At 39.0% G+C, this 21716-nt stretch overlaps 2 protein-coding genes across 9 annotated transcripts; one reads left to right on the top strand and one right to left on the bottom strand.

Annotated features, from left to right (window-relative positions):
* Positions 1 to 389: 389 nt before the first annotated feature.
* Positions 390 to 11487, bottom strand: LOC106742790 (fragile X mental retardation syndrome-related protein 1). 7 transcript variants are annotated; one of them, XM_014616060.1, is made up of 15 exons: positions 11350 to 11487; positions 10861 to 10913; positions 10118 to 10268; positions 9742 to 9905; positions 9489 to 9654; positions 9213 to 9283; positions 7985 to 8056; positions 6333 to 6480; positions 6039 to 6176; positions 5560 to 5598; positions 4283 to 4426; positions 3703 to 3913; positions 1887 to 2102; positions 1437 to 1538; positions 390 to 1216 (listed from the first exon to the last, which is right to left on the bottom strand). In XM_014616060.1, the coding sequence occupies exons 1-15, from the start codon at positions 11455 to 11457 to the stop codon at positions 1032 to 1034; spliced, it is 1968 nt and encodes a 655-aa protein (XP_014471546.1). In that variant the 5' UTR covers positions 11458 to 11487; the 3' UTR covers positions 390 to 1031. The 7 variants fall into 7 exon arrangements, with proteins under 7 accessions (XP_014471546.1, XP_014471550.1, XP_014471548.1 ...); XM_014616066.1 differs by having other exon boundaries at positions 1092 to 1212; XM_014616064.1 differs by lacking the exon at positions 1437 to 1538.
* A 1267-nt stretch (positions 11488 to 12754) lies between these two features.
* On the top strand, positions 12755 to 18173 carry LOC106742766 (WD repeat-containing protein 44). 2 transcript variants are annotated; one of them, XM_014616016.1, is made up of 7 exons: positions 12755 to 13113; positions 13579 to 13732; positions 13938 to 14325; positions 14449 to 14576; positions 14670 to 14804; positions 15126 to 15416; positions 15678 to 18173. In XM_014616016.1, exons 1-7 carry the CDS (start codon positions 13046 to 13048, stop codon positions 17409 to 17411), a joined length of 2898 nt encoding a protein of 965 aa, XP_014471502.1. In that variant the 5' UTR covers positions 12755 to 13045; the 3' UTR covers positions 17412 to 18173. The 2 variants fall into 2 exon arrangements, with proteins under 2 accessions (XP_014471502.1, XP_014471501.1); XM_014616015.1 differs by having other exon boundaries at positions 13938 to 14576.
* The last annotated feature ends 3543 nt before the right edge of the window (positions 18174 to 21716 follow it).

Here is a 21716-nt window from a genome sequence, read left to right as displayed (position 1 = left end):
CACCACACATCGAGTTACATCGTAGTTATGTCGCGTTCCTATCAGTTTTTTTTTCTTTTTCTTGGGTTTTCGTAGAGGATTACTTCCAACAGTAAGTATCATCAGTAGTGTGGCAAAGTTTGTCTCAGTGAAATAATCAAAGCATTTTTATTTTAACACGTATTTCAAACGTAGCACTTATGAGAGAAGTACGTCGAATAATCAGTGAAATCAACGCTACCGAGTGAAAGAAATTGGCCTGCGACGGCGTTTCGGGTTGAGATTCGCGTTTCTACAAGTATGTGTATGTATATATACATATATATATACATACAGACACACACACACATATATATATATATATATATACACACATATACATACATACATACATACATACATACATATATATATATATATATATATACGTACATACATACATGCATACACACACATATATATATATATATATATAGAATTATTTGTAAGTACTAAGCGACATATCTAGATGAAACCTACTCAGAGCGATTAATTGACGTACGAGCCGCGAATATCCAGCCTAATATCGGATCGTTAAACGTTAACGAGTGTACCAAGGTGTGACCGGTGTGTATTGCGCGCATCCGGCACATCCGATGATGCACTGTCACGTAAGTTAGGAGCTCGGTATAAAAATGAGGCACAGTTTCACAATCAGGGAATCCTTCTTTACCAAATGCTATCTCCTATTTTTCTCCCAATGAATGTATCCATATATCAAACATGACGGCGTAATTGCCATCATTTAAACTAAACCATGCATTGGATATTAATATGTGTCCTTAAAATGTGTTTAAGGAGAATGACGATTTCTTAAACAACTGTCGTATTCTTATATCGGTAGCAAACAGTCTTAACAACGAGCGTAGACTAATCATGTCGCGTTCCATAATCGTGTAGTCCTTGCGTCGGTATGCGTCATGTTACGTGCTGGGTGTTAATAGCTCTCATTAGGTGTAACCGTACAGGGTTAACGTTTTTAGTGGCAATCGTTGGCGCCGCAACGGTTGCGCTTAGCCACTGGTACCATTAACCAGAGCTTCCTTAGGCTTATTGCTCTGTTGCATACGAGGAGGACGAGACCGATGTTCTCTTTGGCCTTTAGGTCCTTGGGAACTGTTAGACACAGAGACGTCGTTCGCAGGTGTTCCTTCTTTGCTGTTTATTGTTGACTGGTCGCACGGTCCGGCATTGCTGCCTAAACAAATGCATAGATTAACTCTGAATGTTTTCGTGTACACGAGCGTGTTCGAACTACCGATAAATATGATTCTACTATTATTATTATCGTTACTGCTACTGTACTAGCTACGCTCTTCGAGAGAGAGAGAGAGAGAGAGAGAGAAACAACCGATCGTCCTAAAGAGATATCACGCCTGAGAATGGAAGATCGTGCTGCTGCTGCCGTGAGACGTTACCTGTCTGAACACTCGTCGGCGTTGTGCTTCGTTGTCGGGAGCGCCGTAGCCGCCTTCGTCTTATCCCACCTTTAGGTCCACCCTCCACACTCGATACCGACTCTATACATACACAAACCATTGTGACCATCTGTGTTCGACCATCGTGTGTAACGGAAGTGTCTAACACTTGAAGAGACGTCGTGGAGAAATTTAATCACAGGTTTTTTGGCGAAAGCTGCGCACTGCATACGTTAGTGGCATGCATTAGAGTGAAATTTCGAGACGAGACAATAGATTATGGTGTTAGATGGTCACAAGAGTTTGCCTCACGGTTCATGCTAATGTGACGATGCGTTCGAGAGCGCGCCGCCATTGAGTCGGCGCGTGTCTTTAGGACGAAACGGTTTACGGAAAACTGCACAATCAACGCGACGCGCGTCCTGCTTGTTAACCGATCGATGCTATTACCTCTATCAATGCTCGAGACATCTTGGCTGTCCAAAACAGTGTCTTCGTCGTCGGTCGTGCGACGGCGTTCGTCTCTACGATCTCTACGTTGGGCCGTGGGACGACCTTGCCTGCCACTCATGTACCCTGAATTACCGGCACCACCCTGGTGACCGCCTCTCGGCGGCAAGTCTCGCACACGGTCTTCGCTGCTGTCCATTGTGTCTCTACGTAATCCTAAGGATAAATCGTCAAACGTTCAACGAGTGACACGACGATCAAAGTAAGTTCTTACTTGTATTTTATATCGTCCCTTAATTAATATATCACATTTAGAGAAGTAAAAAGTCGTTAATATATACGAGATAAACAGCGAGTTACAACTTTCCGCAACGCCTTTGCGGTAAATGTAAAAATTATATTAAAAGTTCTCGTCTTTTGGCTTTTTTTGGCATTTTGGCAAATGATAATGTTATTCTTTCTATTTCATATGGTTGCACCAAAGCTTTACATATAGGTCTAGTTTGTACCAATCATTTGATACACATATTATCCAGCAAGTTTTTATCAGATTATCTTGATATTGACTTGATATCGTATTAAGCTGGTACGATAGGTCTTCTTGATACGTACTATTGTATCAGCCTGGTACATTGTCGTTTACACGTATTGTCGAGATCAAGGTAATCTAACAGGAAATTACTAGTTAGTACATATGTCAAACGATTGGTGTAAATTAGTATATAGTGATATAATTAGCAGCAAAATTATTAGTTTTATGTTTAACGTAACACATACTTGTGAAAAACTTAATAATATATATACAGGTTATTTCAGATCAGTCAATGTATGCGAAACATATACCTATATATACATATGCGTGTATTTATACTTTCTATGTATATTTATATATAGAATTTAATATAAAAAGTATAAATGGCAAGAAAATGTGGAAATTATATTTAAAAATTCGCCAGCTTCGTTTCAGTATTTCAGTACCAAATGACAATATTGTAATATGATAATTATTCTTTTAACTTCATATGTACGAGCATACACATAGTATTAAACGTGTAAATTAACCCGGTGCCTTTGTTTACTAAACAAGATTTATTTATCAATGGAAAGTATATAGTTTTAATTATCGAAATAATATCCGTCATTACCCATGACTATCTAATCGCTATCTATCGGGCAGCTATCGAATTCCATCGCAATTGAAACTCGGCAATTTTGAGTGAATTAAGTCATCGATAGATTTTCGAACGTCTTCTATTGTTTTAAAATATGTGTCAATGAAATAATGTTGCAACGACCGAAACAAGTGAAAAACTGAAGGGGTAAAGTCTGAAAAATAAGACAAGTACAAAACAACTTCCCGGATCATATTAAAAATAGCGTCTTTCATCGTTTCAGCCTTTCAGCCATCGTTTCAGCCTTTTTCCACGAGAGGTCAAGTGCGTCGTGGAGTAGGTTTTCTCAAAATCTTCTCCAGATCGGTAAAACTAATTTTTAGACGTCGTATGACTCACTACGCTTTCATCGAAGAGTCGAACAAATCATTTTTGTGGTTTGAGCAACATGTTTTTTTACATTTGAATGCAGTGCCGAATATGCACTTTATCGATAGCAATACAGTTCACTATTTTCTGAGATTATTATTGATCATTCCGCGATGCTATGATGGTGGTGTTTGGTAAAACACAAATGGCAGCTCTTATGAGCCACAATTGAGCAGAAAAATATTTCGATTTAAAATGTTCGTTATATAAAAACGAATAAAATCAAAGGCGCCGAATTAATTTACATAGGAAATAAATGTAAACAGTAATATTACCGGCGTTGTGTCTGGTGGGCGCTCTACCCCGGGAGCCGCGTCCTCGTGATTGGCCACCGCGGCCGCCACGACCGCTAACGCCTTCTTCTGGTCCTGCAACCATTCCCCTTCTTGTAGGAGGAAAGTTGGGCATCGGTCCCGTAGTTGACCCATGCATGCTTCGTAGTTGCTGATCAATTTCCAATTTTTCTTGTCGAAGTTGTTCCACTTCCTGCAGTATAAATCACGATATAATCCTTCAATCTTCCAAATCGATTTCAATTCTGTTTAGATTTTAGCTCCGTATTTTCCGATTGATCCAATATGTACATTGGAAAGTTGACACTAGAGCTTTCGCTTCCAGAGATAACATGCAGAGATGTTGCGTGTGAATGAGTTTACGATGCGGATTTTGAAGTATGTGATATCCAAATCGGCGATCGATGTGTCAGTGATTTGATCGAGAATCTACGAGAGTCGCGTGAAGTTAATCTAATATACACCTCTGGCTAGTATTGACGGGCTAATAATGTTCGAGATTTCAGGCTATAAACAGCTTTCTTATGTTATACACGATATCGATGGGACGCGTAGTTTGTACCTTTAAGTGCGCCAAATGATATTCCAATAAAACTTTGGCATTGGCGATACTTTCAACAGTGCCAACAAAGACGAAGGGCACCTGACCCTCCTCCCGTGGAATCGTTGGTTGTGGTTCGTTGTCTCCCTCTATTTTTACCCTTACCTGAAATTCGTAGTTATTAAAATTGCGCTTTTGATTCGCGCTTCGAAGCAATATGAGTTACCCAGAATGACATATTTAATCGTATTTCATATCCATACCATCGGTTTTCAGTCACCGGCGTTTGTCATTTCCATCGATTGTTGATTAGTCTGTGAAATTTGCTTAAATGTTCTTTATCATACGGAGTATACATACACGGGTCTTTCAGGAAAACAATTTCTTTTTTCCGATTCTCTTTACCCTTTTCATGTAACATTTCCAGACAATGCGTGTTTGAATTATACATTTATATTGACCGCGTGACGATTATACTGTGTATGTATAATTACAGCTTTCGTTTGGAGATGAGTGGGCAGACAAATTTAGAGAATTTTTCGAGTGGAATGCTCTTAACTTTTGTCGTTTACTGAAAATAATTACTTTTGCAACAACAAATGTAACAATTCGCATCAAATTCCAAAGTTATAAAGCATTCGAAAGAGAATCGTATCCATTGTTACATTCGTGTAATTGAATTATGTAATTGTACTCGTATTTATGCGATCCTATCCATGACACGTATTTAAGATATAACGTTGTACCGAGAAATTTTAATCGCGAAACATTTTCATTTGTTCACAACAGTAGCAAGTGTTACGTAATATATTCTCAACTATGAAGAAATGTTTATATAACAAATCGCAAAACAGATCGAGAAGGCGTATTTTGAAATAAGACTGGTTTTACAAAAAAGTAATCGATGACAAAAAACAAATGCATGGACATGGAATGATCTATGCATCACTAAATATCACTCATGATGCACACATGGTGTACATCAAGGTCCATATTCACGATGTAAATTTAGCGTTAAACCTGTCCGTATATAATCATCGGCTTATGATAATGCTGAATGCAACATTTTTTCTTTTAGATAGATAGCACTCAGAATGAGACACGGTCACATTTAGCGCTAAATGTATGAATATAGGCCGGATCATGTCAAAGAAACGGCAGTTACTTGTTGCAACACAAAAAGACTGGCCCGAGTGGTTCATGTAAGATTTGCGAGTGCTTCCAGACACATACGAATGATTGACCGAATGAACTGGATGTGGAATAAAATCACAAACAATAGAAAATGATATACTTACTCTATCAGTATGTACATTCCCACTCGAGCCAGTTGTTATCTACCGAGAACAAAGAAGGCACGTATATCATATATAAACTAACCCCTCATAAATTATAACTTCCATTTTCAATTGAATGCTACAGCAATTTTGATTTTTTTTTTAATACGACCACCAAATAATCATTATTTACTTGAGAACGCGTGTTAGGAATTTTGGACAATTGTTACATACCATGAGAGAGATAAACATATATCAGTAGACGTAGGGGATCTGTAAAGCATTACATGTAATCTATGTACTAAGTCTAATAAATTCTAATAAAATCATATTGTATCAACTGAAAATGAAAATTAATTTATGTGTTTTCAGTCATTTTTCAGACAGGGTTGGTTAAACGAACAAGAACTCCCTACCTGAGTTATTAATTCTGAAAGTAGTAATTATAAAAATATAGACTTAACACACACCGTCAACCGATAATAAAAAAATATACTTACTACACCACTTTTGTCGACAATTTCTTGGATAATACGACCATTTTTCCCAATTACTTTCCCTACCAAAACCCGTGGAACTTGTATAGATTCCTCGCTGTATTCCAGCATAGATCGAGCTTTCTTAACAGCTTCGTGTGTCTGTGATTAAGAAAGATACATGGTGAACAACTCTTTGTGTGCTTTTAGCAATATGTTATAGGTATCTTTTAAACATGAATATAAGTTAGCAAATCTTGCTAAAGCAGTCTCATTAGAGAAACATTATAAACGAGTTTTTATTATTATTATTATTACCTCTCCGTATATCTTAAATGTGCACGAATTTTCTTCTAATTCTATATTTGTAATGCCATCAACCTTTCGTGCTTGTTGAATGTTCGCACCATGAGCACCGATAGCTAGTCCCATAAGATCTTCTCGAACGTTAAATTCGTCAGTATATCTATAAAAAAAAAAAAAGTAAAATAAAACTTATTTATATATACGTTTTCTTAGGATTCTTCTTGAGATAGACAGTTTTCAAAAAACATTAACAAATCCCCACTTAAATATATTGTTTAGTATTTTATACAAATTTTTTTACATTTCTTTTCTATAGTTCTTAGATATTAATCTCTCAATTATAACTAAAAAAATATATATTGTACCATTTTTAGTGGTTATATATATAATCATTTACACTTTAGAACATAATTTGTTGTAACATGCTGTAAATATATTGATATTGTGAAAAAGCAAAATGTGATTTATCTTTATATAATAATAATCCTTGTCAATGGCTTGCATTTTGGCAGATATAAATGAATTTCTATCAAAGCTAGGTATATCTTTTAAAATGACAGTTTTGCGTTGTACGTGATATTTCTGAAAATGAAACAATAACCATGCAACATATGGATATGTATTAGGAACATGAGGGAGACGAATTAAGATATTTCTCAGATTATATCCAAAATTTTGATTTAAATATATCAGATATATAATTGTACAAAGTGTATATCACATGCATCCATTAATTAAAATCAAGTGTATTGTAGTATCTTATTTCTTTTTTTATATAAAGATATACATCGATATTTAATTTATGGAAAGATGAGATAGCAAAAAAGTTCTGAGATTACATTTCATTAATAATATGATATACGTATCATCATATTGTAAACATGTAGAAGTAAATAGTGGGCAGTTTTTTTATTCTCTTAAAAGAAGCTATAATGGTATAAAATTCAATAACAATTGAAGGAACAATATGACACTGCCTAAAAAAAATATAGCGATCAATTATTTGAGATATGATGAATGAAGTATTTTAGAGTAATATATTTTTAACATTAACCTAGGATCAAAACGAATATAAATCATACATCTCAAAGTAAAAGGTATTTTTGATCAGTGCTTTCTCGCATTTCCTTCTTATGTGTATTTATTTACGTGTATTTTATACACGTTTTTGTAAGAACACATGGGATAGAGCCACCATTTGCATAAATATGTGCAAAATATATAGGATATATCAGTGTTTCTCAAACATTGGCAGGCCAAGTTCCAGCGTTTATTGATAAAAAGACAAATTATAGGATTAAGAGTCTACCTAATGTATAAATAATAGAAAATGAAATCGAAAACTGATCACAGCTACACGTATATGTTTGTTTGGCTACCTCACCAATCACATAAGATCTTACTACACAGCACATAATAAATGGAGAAAGATATAAATAATTGTCTTATATATATATATATATATATATGTATATATGTATATATATATATATATATATATATCAGTATACTTGAAGCACATGGATTTTAGTGAATATGCTACACAACGCTGAAGCATGCACGTTTAAAGTGTAGATTTATTCTCCACTTGAAAAAATGTAATCGTGTACTTTGGTCATACAGTAAGCTAAACTTAATTCTAAACCACGCTGCTGTGATCTCACCTTGAATTTGTTTTCACTCCTGCCTCAAAGTCTGAGACACGCTGATATATAAAGTTTGAAGATCTAAATTTGCTGAAATGAGAAAGAAACTCTGGTGTAACTCAGTGAAAACTCATTACAAGATGGCCCTATCCTATGTCCCTGCCATTCTGTCTGTTTGCTCTTGATTAATGCATGCAGACACTTGAATACAGACTATTGTTTTCTAAGTTTATTTGCACAAATGTTTATGTAAAGTTCGTCGAACCCCTTAAAGTTATCTACACCTATATTGTATAATAATTAGAAATTTCAATTTTATATACACACACATATATATATATACACAATTTTATATATATATATATATATATAAGATGATATATACACTTTATTGAGAGATATGTTTAAGATATGTTATATCTTAACATAATAATCCTGACGTTTACACCTGTTGATATTAAACGAAGTTATGCAAATAATATAATATGCGACCTAACCTATACGTACTCTATATACTTATATATTAGATCATTTTTTTTTCTATTTATGGGCGCATCTAGCATTATTGGTAAAAGCTCGAAGGCAGTATAAATTCAAGGAGTGATCAGAATATTTGTAGAAATAATTCCATAAATACCTTGGTGTAATACTCTGATATAATTTGATTAAAACTTGTTAGTTATTATTATGGAAGATTTATAGTTAGCATACTTAAAATAGCATTCCCTCCTTAAAATAAATGTATTAATAAAAAAGAAAATAGTTAGTAATGATTGTGTCTGCGATGCATATGATCATGCTTATGATCTAATGTTGTTTTAGCGGAAGGTATCTGCCATAACGCAAGGATAAAAGAATTATAGTGCACACAGAATTCATTATTGTACTTGTTTTGTTATAACAGAAGAGAAGTTCGAGTAGTAAACACAGTCATATGCGGACCTTAGAAGTGTTAAAATTTGTCGAATATTATAATTATATTCGTGGCATGAAAGAAAAAAGGAAACAAGATATATGATAAACACTACTTATGATGTGCCTATGTAATTACATTCATGAAGTTACGTGATATTAAAGCGGACATATCAATTAATCGTGTGATTAGAAATCTTGTGATCTGATTTTCTGCCAGTAAATGCAAACCACAGACAGGATGGTAACCAGGACAGTATATGGACAAGGGCAGGTAAACGATCTCACAAGATTTTTATTATTTACAAAATTAAAAAAAGTGTCAATAACTCACCCCCCTATTGTTTGAAGTTTTGTAGATTCAAGTTGACGCGCTGCTTCTTCTGTTCTCTTCAACAGCAGTACCTGTGAAATATTAGCAAAATAAAAAATACAATTACACATAAATTCCTCATTTTGTGCCTCGAAGTTATTGTCTTGGATATTTTGAAAGCAATTTTAAAAATCCAAAAAATATGGAACTCCAAATAATGAAAAGAAATATTTTCGTTTTTCTTTCAACTCGCTACGTATGATTGATTCTGTTCAATATTAATAAGAATAAATTTACCTTTTGCGATAAATTTCTAAAATGCATTTCTTGGAGCATGCTACTGTGACGATGTATATTTTCATGACGGGAGATGGCCAGCAGTACTCCCCGTTCAGGCACATATCGGCACACTGCCGCCCCTATCGCTTTTTGAAATTCCTTATGTGCATTGTCCATTTTCGCACTGCAACACACACACACACACACAACATACTTCAATTATATCTTCACACTTAACGCACAAACATGTTCCTCCGTTTCAATTACTTACAATTCTCTGAGCTCTTCAGGTACTTCAATTTCGATCTTGTGAAATGTGTTTTTGTCAATGGGGGGATTTGGATTTTTGGATCTCAGTCGCTCACTAGCTACAATTTCGGTATATGTGTATTCCCATCCCAAATATTCGACTACTTGAAAGCCTCCTTTACTCATCTGAGAAATCATAAAATTGAAATTAAAATATTAGGATTTAACAGAATACAATTCTGAAGTGTTTCTTCGATAGAGCTGTGTCGCACAAGTGGGGACGATTAAGATTTTTATCGTGAACTTTATAACCTGCATACTTTCTAACTAATATGTGTTTTCAGTATTTTTTTACAAATGTTGTATCCAATGCTTGTCAACGTTCATTACTAAATTACCTTGATAAGTGCTTTCCACCAGCCCCACGCTTCCTGTTCATTAGATCTAGAGAATACTTCGATCTCCTGGTTCTCCTGAAATTCTGCTTTGGAACCATCTTTTGGAGGTAGACGTACTTGAGCAAATGGGAACTTGCTTTCTGGCTGCCAGCTAGAATACACGTTACAAGCTTGATTAGTTTACACAACTACGTATCTCATATTCCGCAAACACACTCATATTCTTCTAAACGCCATAAATAATTATTTATATCGTTTAAAATCCTCCCTAATAATAAGAAACAACTTTCTCGATGATTATTGCAACACAATAAAGCTAAAGATTTTAAATGTCACTATACGTAAACAATTATTGGAATATAAGTATCAACATATATTTCGAGTTCCTTCCATTTCATATTCCTTGTTAAAACCTTCAATGGCACATCGAGATTCTTTGTTTTTAACAATGTAATACAGGCAAGCTTTGTGCTTCAACAACAGTATACCGTGATACATCAAGAAACACAACACGACAATTAAGCCTCGAACAATTATCATGTTAATTTAAAGAAACCGACGGCGAGGTAATAGCTACTGCTAACAAATCGCAGTATCGGAATGCCACGAGACAGGAGGTATCTAACAGCCAGCACAAGAACGCGATGCACTGTTGTTGGCACGGGGCATTGTGTCAGTGATACAGGAGGGAAAAAAAGGTACAAGTTCCCGCGAGGAAGGTGGCCTCGCGGGGTGGAACTTACTCATTCTCGAAAGTTACCAGAACTTCGTCGTCAAAGACATCGGTGACAAAGGCCTGAAACACGCAACACACACGGGACATGTAGTGCAGCTCTCGTCGCGAAGTAGCCAGGAGTGTAGCGAGTCGTGCGGGCCAGTCGTCGCACGTAAAATCGCGACTCCTTCGGGGGGGAGGGGAGAGAGAGCGCGGGGGCCACGCAGCTAAAAATTCGCGCGTCGTATCCGCGGCGGATCGGCCGTGCCTCCGGGGATCGGCGGGACGCCGCGCGAGGACGCGCGGCGACGCGATCCGCTGGGAAATCACGCCCTGTCAAACGAGACATGGCGTCGGAGGAACGCCGCGTTACCTCAGGCGTACATTTCAGGCCTGTGCATTAGCGAAGTACGGGCCCGAGTCCCGTGTTATTACGACCGTGCCGCGGCCCGTGGCTCCGGCTGTCCGCCTCCCGAATCCTCCGCCCGTTTTTTTCTATACTTTTCACAGAACGAACCTTATAATACGCTCCGTTTTCGCCGCATACTTCGACTGTGAGATCCTCCATCTTGCTTTTGTGTGACGGCTCGCCTCCTTTGCGGCAGGCATGCTGAAGAGCGGGCATCCGCACGAGTTCGGGGCTGCGAATTTCCCCTTCGCCAATCGTGCGACTCTTTTCCATGACGCCGCGGCAGTATTGGACGGGGCCTGGTCAGTGCTGCCACGGCTCGAACTTATCAACCTCTCTCGAGAAAAAAACACTAGCGCCGCTTTCTTAGGCTAGGTCTACATTAGTGTTTTAAGTCTTGAGCCTTAAGAAATTGACCAATCGCGATTGATTATTCTTCTGTAATTCGATTGTGATTGGTCAATTCCTTAAGGCTCGGGGCTTAAACGACCTATTAAAGACCAGGACTTAAAGGGTCTACAATGAGAATTTAGGATAAGATTTATGTAAGATATAAGAAATTGACCAATCATAATTGGCTTTGCTTCTATAATTCGACTGTGATGGATCAATTTCTTAAGGCTCAGAGCTTAAGTGTCGTTCCACAATAGGTATTTTAAGGCTTAAGCCTTAAGAAATTGACTAATCACAGTTAATTATTCTCTTCACATTCGACTGTGATTGGTCAATTTCTTAAGGCTTAAAATATCTATTGAGGACCGATACTTGCTGGAGCGCTCTCCTAATCGGATCGAGTTAATGAATCGAATAATATCGCTCCTATGTCATAATTTTGTTGGATAGAACAGAATAGCCAACATATAGCTTGATCCATTAAATCTAGTTCGGAACGAATCAATGGAACAGAATATATACGTAAAGCGGGGTCTACAATGAAAATTTAAGGCGTAAGATTTACGAAACTGACCAATCATAATTAATTTTTCTTGTAAAATTCGACTGTGATCGATCAATTTCTTAAAGTTTAAAGCTTAAAGCATCTATTGTAGATTGGTCAATTTCTTAAGGTTTAGAGCTTAAAGCATCTATTGTAGACCGGGCTTATAAACTAGTAATATTCAGTACTGAAAGTAAGTATTGGCATGGAGCCTAAATAAAATAGTAGATGAAGCAAGAGATCTGTTCGTTTTCGCAGCACCGCTGAACTAATGCAATAAGTTAAAATGAGGAAACATATACTCGTCTCTCTTCAACTTATTGCACTGGTTTAGTGGTGCAGCAAAAACGAACAGACCTAAGAACTGTCGATTACCAGTGCGAGTTCTGATTGGCTGCTGCTTTTCTGTCGGGGGTAAGAATTCTCTCTGACTAACTTATTTGAACAGTTAAGCGAAACAGCAGCGCGGCCAAAAAGAACGGACTATAGATTTCCCGTATCGGCGGTGAACATCGGAACGCAGCCTCTGTATTGAGTGCACGCGGAGAATGCAAGAATCGCGCAGTTGCGGACGCTGGCCTGCGACGCGGGGGCGGCGGGTGTAAGCTGGCGTAAGCTGCCTGGCACGCACGGCGCACTTGCATTGGGCGCTTGCGTTGCGGGCGTTCGTGCAAGTCAGTTCGCAGTAACCTGTCATCGTGAGCGCTGCCGCGAGTCGAAAGATGATTTTCCCCGACTCACGATTCAGTCCCTCTCATCCGGCTGCGATCCTGACGTCTGTGGCTGTGCGACGCGCGTGACGTGCGCCGGCGACACCGATGCGAGGACGAGGGTGTCCTCGCGGGCCATTCACTGCGGCGGACGACGATGTCGGGCAGCAGCGATTCCGAGGAGTTCTTCGACGCGGAGGACGACTCGTTTCATCGTGCCTCGCGGTAATTGTCGCGTCGTGTGAAGGAAATCCGCGTCCTCGGCATCTCGTCGATCGCCCGATGACGCGCGTAGGCGAATGTGTCGTTTCATCCGTCACGCCGCCGTCCTAACCGCTCCGTCGCGATATAGTCGAAGGCGAATAGTCACGATTGCGCGCGAGCGGCCTTGCGACACATTAAGTTCGTTTTGTTCCCTTCTTCGTGACATCATCTCCTCCGCGATTTCCCGTGGACGTTCGGAACGGAAAGGGGATTTCTGGAGCCGTGCGCTCTCGAGCTCAACTGCGCACAATTATCAAGGCCGGAATATTTAAAGTTTCGATTTGTGTCGGCTCTTGCGATTAACGTTGAGAAAAGTAGTATTTTTTTTTTTTTAGAAATCTTGCGTGAATTTTGTAAGTAATGTGTGACGTGTGAATAAATTATATATGAAGAGTAATTGTAATTACCACTGTCGTCTGGTTGTAGAAAAGTTAAGCAGCGCGATACCACCAGCGATGAATCTCAAGCTGATAAAGTGTCAGGAACTTGCAAACAAGCGGACGATCATGTTTTTGTAAAGCCTGCTGAGCCTAAATCAACTGTTGAACCAAAGGGCCCTGTGCAAACTAAAGATAAAGTTGTAAGTACAAATGACACACACGTGTGTGTGTGTGTGTGTGTAAACAAAATTATGGAAATGGAGAATATTTTAATAATCTTCAGTATTGAGATAAATTTTCTTTGAAATATTTTTCTTAATATTCTGTGATATTTTTATGATATGCTTGTATTTATTTGTAAAGCACCTTTTAGAAAAGGCAAGTAAAGTGGAAGAAATATTTCAGGATGAGGATGGCAGAGAATCGACGACGACGGACAAGATTGTGGGTAGGAGAAGATTCCGCGAGCTTCGGCAGCGTATGCAAACGGAAGACGACGATATTCCGATTAACAGTTCCCCTCCAGACAGCCAGACATCTTCCATCGAGGGTGTTTATCCCACCCCTTCAAAAACGACCCATCCATTCAGAATCATAGAGCATGACACTCTTAGCTTACAAAGTATGACCTCTCTAGGACGAGTGGGCCGAATTCTGGCAGGAGTCGCAGATAATGCATCTGGCGTACTTGTACCTGGTATATCCCAGTGTCCTCCTTCTGCCGCCCTTACCCGTGAGGGTCAGATGTCCTCCATTGCTAGTATTCCAAGCAAAGACGAGGACACAACCTCTGGTAAGGTGTCCCAGTCTTCCAGCATCCTTACGTTATCAGGGGATGTCCTTCAGGAATCCTCTGTTAACGGTAGGTCCAATTATGCATCTCACTCGCAAAGTGACAAGACTATTATGCTTCAAGAACCCGATGTCATCGCTAGTACAAAGAATAACGGGAAACCAGCGGAAGACGTCGCGATGCCTGGTGTGCCCGTTGCCCCGCCGCGTCGTAAAAAGAAAACAAAGGCTCACACACCGAGTGATCTCGCTGTAAGATTCATTTGCTTCGCTTCGTTCACACCGAAACGATTTACGAGCGTGAGTTTATTGAATGATCGTAAATACGATACTGACTTTTTTCAGCCGTCTGTGGAAGCGCTCGTACCCGCGTCGCCGCTCCCGAGTCCAGCGAGCACCATAGAGTCGATTACCAGAGAGTTCGAGCATTCTCTTGATATCCGATCCGCGACGAAGGGGCAGTATGTCGTTAAGCCACAGGTAAACGCTCTGCCAGTGAGTTTGGGAAAGTGACTTTAAGATTTGTTAATTCCGGTCTACAATAGGTGCTTTAAACTCTAAGCCTTAAGAAATTGAGCAATTACATTCGAATTATAGAAGAATAATCAATCGTGATTAGTCATTTCTTAAAAAATTGACCGATCACAGCCGAATATGAGGAGAATAACTAACTGTGATTGGTAAATTTCTTAAGACTTAAAATACCTATTCTAGGCCGAGACTTAGGTTTCTGGTTTTTAACGCAGTTAAAACATTTCACACACAATATTCAGCCTTACGGTGTCTATTGCATATTTACAGGATGAGGATAAGTCGAGAGCGGAAGGACCGTCTAGCGAGGAATTGGAGAGGGTAGAGAGAATGAAAGCTGAACTGCTTAGTGTAAGATCGAGTGAGAAATCTAGTAGTCCCCTAGGATCAGTATCGAGCAACAGTATTGGCCGTTATTCTTTAGGCCCGCATAAGTTCTCAGGGATGAGCCCGCAAGGTTCCAAAGAGCGGCGCAAGTCTGCTGGCGATCAGGATATGGTCAAGCAGTTGAATATGTTTGTGAGAACCAGGACGGATTCTGGCAAGCGTCTTACTGATATGGTTGGTTGCATAGATATATCAAGCAAGTTCATACCATTTCACACTATTCCACTAAAAAAATTCAAGTTGACCTGCCGATACCAACCAAGGTCAAACAAATATAATACCGTCATTAATTTCAACACAATTATTTAAACTTTACAACTTTTGTCTGAAATATTTTTCTTTTCGAAAATCAGTTGCTTTCGACCGTTCCGGAACTTTTGGCGCTTATTGTATATCAAAAAAGAACGTAAAAACTCTTTCGATCTATTTCCGTAGGAGATCTTGGAACAAGTGACCGTGTTGAATTTAGATACGGGCGAACGAGTGCCATTAAGTATAGCGGAGGACAAGCTGCCGCAGTGCATCAATCCTCTGTCACTGCACATTATGAGGCTCACGTCGGAATACATAAGCAACTCTAGTCTTGAGAAGGAAAAGGAGAGCGACGAGGAAAGCGTGGACAGTAAGATGTCCAGCATACCGCCGGACGAGGACGTGTCAGTGGGTAGAGTTCGCAAGCGGACGCAGAAACTGAAGCGATTCCTGGGCTCCACCGTGAAGAAAACGATGGACAAGGCGAAATCGATCGCCCAAGAGGTGTCGCACGCGAGACACAAGGAGGACGTGATGGACATAGTCGACGAGGTTTACCCCGGCGAGCAGCAGTACATAAAACTGAAGGCGTCGAACAGTCACAAGGGCCCGTACGAGTTCAGTTGCTTGCAGCACGTTCAGGATCTCAGCGGGGAGCACGTCGGCCCGGTTTGGTGCATGAAGTTCTCCGCGTGCGGTCGGCTGTTGGCCACCGCCGGGCAGGACCGCGTCCTCAGGATCTGGGTGCTGCGGGACGCCTTCACGTACTTCCAGGACATGCGTACCAAGTACAACGCCGAGAAGGTCAGCCCGACGCCTTCACAGGAGTCGTTGGTCTCGCAACAGTCCATGGAGGATCCCAACGTCGTGGCGAGTGCCTTCAGCGAGATAGAAGGAACGAAGAGCCCGTTCATGCCAAAGCCATTTTGTACATACACCGGCCACACCTCCGATCTGCTCGACGTCTCATGGTCTAAGAACTACTTCGTCCTATCGTCGTCGATGGACAAGACCGTCAGGCTTTGGCACATATCCCGCAAGGAATGCCTCTGTTGCTTCCAGCACATAGACTTCGTCACCGCAATAGTATTCCATCCGCGTGACGACCGGTACTTCCTCTCGGGATCCCTCGACGGGAAATTGCGCCTGTGGAACATCCCGGACAAGAAGGTCGCCGTGTGGAACGAAGTGGACGGCCAGACGAAGCTGATCACCGCGGCGAACTTCTGCCAGAACGGCAAGTTCGCGGTAGTCGGCTCCTACGACGGCAGATGCATATTTTACAACACCGATCAGCTCAAGTATCACACGCAGATACACGTACGATCGACCCGGGGTAAGAATTCCACCGGGCGTAAGATCAGCGGTATCGAGCCGATGCCGGGCGAGGACAAGATTCTAGTCACGTCGAACGACAGCCGTATCCGTCTGTACGATCTGAGGGATCTGAATCTGTCCTGCAAATACAAGGGATACGTGAACGTCAGTAGTCAAATTAAAGCGAGTTTCAGCCCGGACGGGCAGTATATAGTCAGCGGCTCGGAGAATCAATGCATTTACATCTGGAAGACCCATCATGATTATTCCAAGTTTTCTAGCGTACGCAGGGATCGGAACGATTTCTGGGAAGGCATCAAGGCTCACAACGCCGTGGTAACATGCGCGGTGTTCGCGCCAAATCCGGATAGTATTATCAAGCAGATCGAGGCGAGAGAACAGTGGGAGAGTAAGGAAGAGTCGAAAAGTGTCGATAGTTCCACGGTGGGCGTTGTTCCCGTTGACCCTGTCGTTGAACAACGCACTAAAGGCTGCGGAGGCCATGTTCTCGTCAGCGCCGACTTCAACGGGTGTATAAAGGTTTTTTTAAACAAGACCAAACCCAAGCATAGTTCCCTACCGGCATCCGCACTTGCGTAACCTAACGTTGTATGAATTTATGTTTTATATATATATATATATATATATATATATATATATAAAAGTAGTATAATAGAAATAACGGATGAAATATCCGTGTGCGAATTCTCTCTCTCTCTCTCTCTCTTTGCCTCCTTGTGTATCGCAAGTTTCGCAACGCGTCCTCCCCATGAGAGGCACACGATCGTAGGCAATCATTTTTTTCTTTTTTTTTACAAGATTCTTTACGCAAAGTTGCGCAAGAGTACCATTTTATCGTTACTACGAAGAAGAACTACTTTCGCACAGATAATACGTTTATACGATATATGAGTTCCCACGAAATCACGCTTGAATATTTCAGTTTCCGTAACAATTATTAATAATACGCGCCGTAGCAGATTACGTTCCATACGTTACGTATGGATATTATGATGATTAATACCGTTGATGCTGAGCAAACGAGATTGAAACATATACACGGACATTGTGAATTTTTCGTTCGCCGAGAGCTTTTTCTATCTTTCCTTTTTTGTATTGCAGTTGAACGGTGCTGGTCCACTGTTACCATCGAATTACTATTTTACGAGAGATTTATCAAAATTATGTCGTACAGTACGATAATCGAAATTGTCGGTTGAAGATACGGCGACGAGTATCGAATCGTCCCACGCATATATTACTTGCGACAATGACGAAGTTACAAATGAAGACAACAAGAGCACCTTGGTGAAAACGAAGTATAAAAGGAAAAGAAAAAAGAAAAAGAAAACCCAAAAAAAAGAACAAGTACGCAGGTGACGGCGAAGTATATATATATTCAACTCTCGTTTCATTCATTACACCGGACTCGCAGGTTTGTATAACTTTTTCGATCGTTTATCAATAGGGCAAAATGTTAAATAGGAATTGCTAATTTTTATGGAATATTAAATCGGATTTCGCGATCCTGATGATGATTTCTAAAAACGCGTTCGACTAGAACACAATAGCTGTAAGATAGTGTAAACACATCGAAGACAATATCAAAAAAAGAGTGTTTTGAAATCGAGGTACCATCGCGGTTACGTTTTTTCTACGAAACGTCCTACATACTTTAGAAGATGTAACGCGGTGTATCTTCTCATCGTGGAGAGTTTTTTTTTTTTTAGAGTAAACGTTTGTGAGACGATTATGATGATTTGACGTTGCGCTATGTGCAAAGGATACGTCGGTTTCCCGTGTAATATGCGTACACACATATATGCTCACATCTTGTATATGCAATGTTTTTGCCGTAGAAATTGTCATATGCTCACGACACTCGCTATTTAGATTTTAACGCAATGTCGTAGAATATGCGTCGATATTGATCCGATGTTGTAACAGACGCGTTATGCATGTCTACGCATATCTCGTCACTGTCAATTACGAGGAGAAACGGTAATTATTATCTCTAAGGATAAACGATGTTCCGCACGAGAGAAAACAGTTCGGTACTGTTCNCCCCCCCCCCCCTCCCCTCCTTCCCTCCTTTAATTTTCTACATTAAGCAGTTCAACGTTTTCCTTTTTTCCTTTATTAGTTTTTCTTTTTTAGAAACATTCGCACAATTATATAATGAAATATGAAATGAGATCTAAAATTCACAACAATGAACATTAATGAAGTCCGACAAAGTTACGGACAACATAAAACGCGTTTAAACTATATCGTGATCTTAAATGTAAATATACAACAAAAAGGAATTGTAGGTATTTTGTGTATATGCAATTGTAAATACGATCGTGTATCGGTATTTGTCGACGGTAGGCTGCACAAAAGCTATTGTTTCCCGTAGCGATCGTGTAACATAAAAAATGTATTAATAGTTCATTGATATATTGTAATGTGTCTGATTTTTAGGCCTGCCTCACGTACGTTGGTACATATAAACCTACATTAATCATTGTCGCATATTGTGCTTTCATTATTTTGCAAAAGCCCGTCTTGAGACTTCCTTATTCTCATTTGTATGTTACATAGTTGAAGAATAGCTTATACGATGAAATGACGTTTGCCTGTCAGTCAGTAAAGTTCTGATTTCGTCGTTCAGTCATATTGGAAAATATTAATTAAAATATTTGAGAAATAAGAAATTACGCAATCTCCATTGCTGAGTCGTACTACTTGAAAATTAACTCCGGCAGATCGTACGCATGCGCACACATGTGTGTTCGGTTTCGATTCTTTTTGATTCAATATGGTTTGAATGCTTTTTCGATATAGGACTACTTTCATAAAATTAATGTAATAGATTATTTAAAATTGGTATCAGTTAAGTTACCCGCTCTATCTTGCTAACACAGGTAGAAATTATTAAATGTTTTATTACACTGTTTTATTACAGTAAAAAAAGTTAAACTTCGGACCAAACAAGGTGTTTTTTATAGATTTTTGGAATTTTGCCGAAAACTATGCTACAAATCAAATTTCGCTGGCACGTCAGGTTTCCAGAATAATTGAGATTTTATATAAGGTTTAATTGAGGTTTTAACTGAGGTTTTAACTGAGGTTTTAACTGAGGTTGTTTTAAAAAATTGGCTTCTTTGTGATATTTGAAATTTTGCGTTATAATTTCAAATAAAAAGGTGTATCCATAAAATGGATAGACACACACACACACACACACACACACACATATATATATATATAATTTGTGTGCGCTATAGGCTTAAACTTTAAACGAGCTGGCCAGATTTTAGCTGGAGTAGTCGCACTTTCAATACAAATTTCTCTCTTAAGTTACGTTAAACGAGACTCAAGCCCTTTTCAACCGAAATTCGAAGCTTACTTTACCAAGACTGTAACTTCTATACACAATAAGGTTTCAACACACACCGCTAGATGGCACCAAGCAGTCTATTAGTTGTTTCTGAACAAGTTTAGCAGATCGATCTTTTGTAAAAAAAATATAATTAAATTCACCATCATTTTTATTGGTAAATTAAGGTCGCAGTACCATTCAATGACAGGTTAGCCGGGCTTTTTCATTTTCAAATAACATATAACATATTAAATAATATTATATACTGAATAATAACATATTATAACTCAGAAGACTTTTAATTTTCAAATAGTATGATTCAATCATACGTCAAAGATCTTTTTATTTATTAGCGAATGCTAATGGAAACGAGTGCGACTTTATTGTTCCAAAAAATTTCGATTACACGCTCGACTCTCATAGACATGTGCAGGTTTTACTGGGTTAGCAGACGCTCGACACTCATAACGCATGATGCGCTCATCGTCTCTGATATCGATGGTATTGTACTCTTTCGCTTTCGGTCCTATTGTAACCCCCATGAGTGACGTAATGTTTAGAATACTATGAAATTCTTCATTAAATATACAGATGGCCAAAAATTCAGCAATTTCCGCAGTTGCTCCTCCACAATGTACATGTTTTGCAGCCAAAGGTCCATATATAAAAGAATATAAATAATTCATTGTTATTATGCTCCGAGACATCGTTTCACGGGTATTTGTTTCGTTAAATATTATATCGTTGTGACACTTACAGCAAATGACCATGATTTATCACAGTAAATACAGGGAAAAAATCAAGAATATAATAATCGCGCTGTTGGTTTGTTAGAACTTCTGACTTGTTTGTTGTATGTAACTTTTGTGCGGAAATACTAGCAACACCACTATCGTTCTCCGGAATAAATCTATCAAACGAATTCTAACAAGTGTTAACGAAACAATTAAAAATGTTATTTTTCTTTAACGATTTTAATTTTGACTAAATTTTGACTAAAACGGAAATTTAAGACATTATTATGGTTAAAGTAAATTATAGAAATAAATTATATTATTATTATTGAAATTGTGCGTGCACTTATTTTGCCGTATTAGTTCCTATACTGTGTTGTAGAAGTAAAAGTTTGACATAGGACTAAAATTTCGATTCGATTTAACAGCCGGCCCGAGTCGAAACCTTAATTCTACTTTAAAGTGTAATTCATAATTTTTAATTCTACCTTGACGCTTCCAATAATAGCTCGCGCTTGCTTAAACAACCTATAGATAAATAAGCAACTATCTCGCTGATACCGACATCCACTAACTTCTCTCTGAAACTTTTTTTTTCACAAACTTGCTATTTACAAATGCCACCTCGAACAACCTGTTTTGACGTTGAAACAGCGAAAACGGAAATTTCAGTCATCATGGTCGAAGTGAGGACAAATTATATCAATGAAATTGAATTTATTTCGCTATCCTCGCTTTTACCGTGTACTGTGGAATCACAGGTTTAACGTATAACCAACATTTCGATCCCCCCCCCCCCCCCCCCCC

This window comes from Dinoponera quadriceps, unplaced genomic scaffold, assembly GCF_001313825.1.
Source record: "Dinoponera quadriceps isolate SergipeBrazil2010 unplaced genomic scaffold, ASM131382v1 scaffold589, whole genome shotgun sequence".
NCBI lineage: Eukaryota > Metazoa > Arthropoda > Insecta > Hymenoptera > Formicidae > Dinoponera > Dinoponera quadriceps.
This window is presented reverse-complemented; position numbering and strand designations above follow the sequence as displayed.

Bases quoted from the DNA above. Each gene is read 5' to 3' on its own strand.
- LOC106742766 (XM_014616015.1), top strand. From the start codon at position 13,046: ATGTCGGGCAGCAGCGATTCCGAGGAGTTCTTCGACGCGGAGGACGAC. The intron at 13,114-13,578 runs GTAATTGTCGCG...GTCTGGTTGTAG, and splicing joins TCGTTTCATCGTGCCTCGCG to AAAAGTTAAGCAGCGCGATA. The intron at 13,733-13,937 runs GTAAGTACAAAT...GAAATATTTCAG, and splicing joins TGCAAACTAAAGATAAAGTT to GATGAGGATGGCAGAGAATC.
- LOC106742790 (XM_014616060.1), bottom strand. From the start codon at position 11,457: ATGCCCGCTCTTCAGCATGCCTGCCGCAAAGGAGGCGAGCCGTCACAC. The intron at 10,914-11,349 runs GTTCGTTCTGTG...TGCGTGTTTCAG, and splicing joins AAAACGGAGCGTATTATAAG to GCCTTTGTCACCGATGTCTT. The intron at 1,217-1,436 runs GTAACGTCTCAC...GCATTTGTTTAG, and splicing joins GCCGACGAGTGTTCAGACAG to GCAGCAATGCCGGACCGTGC.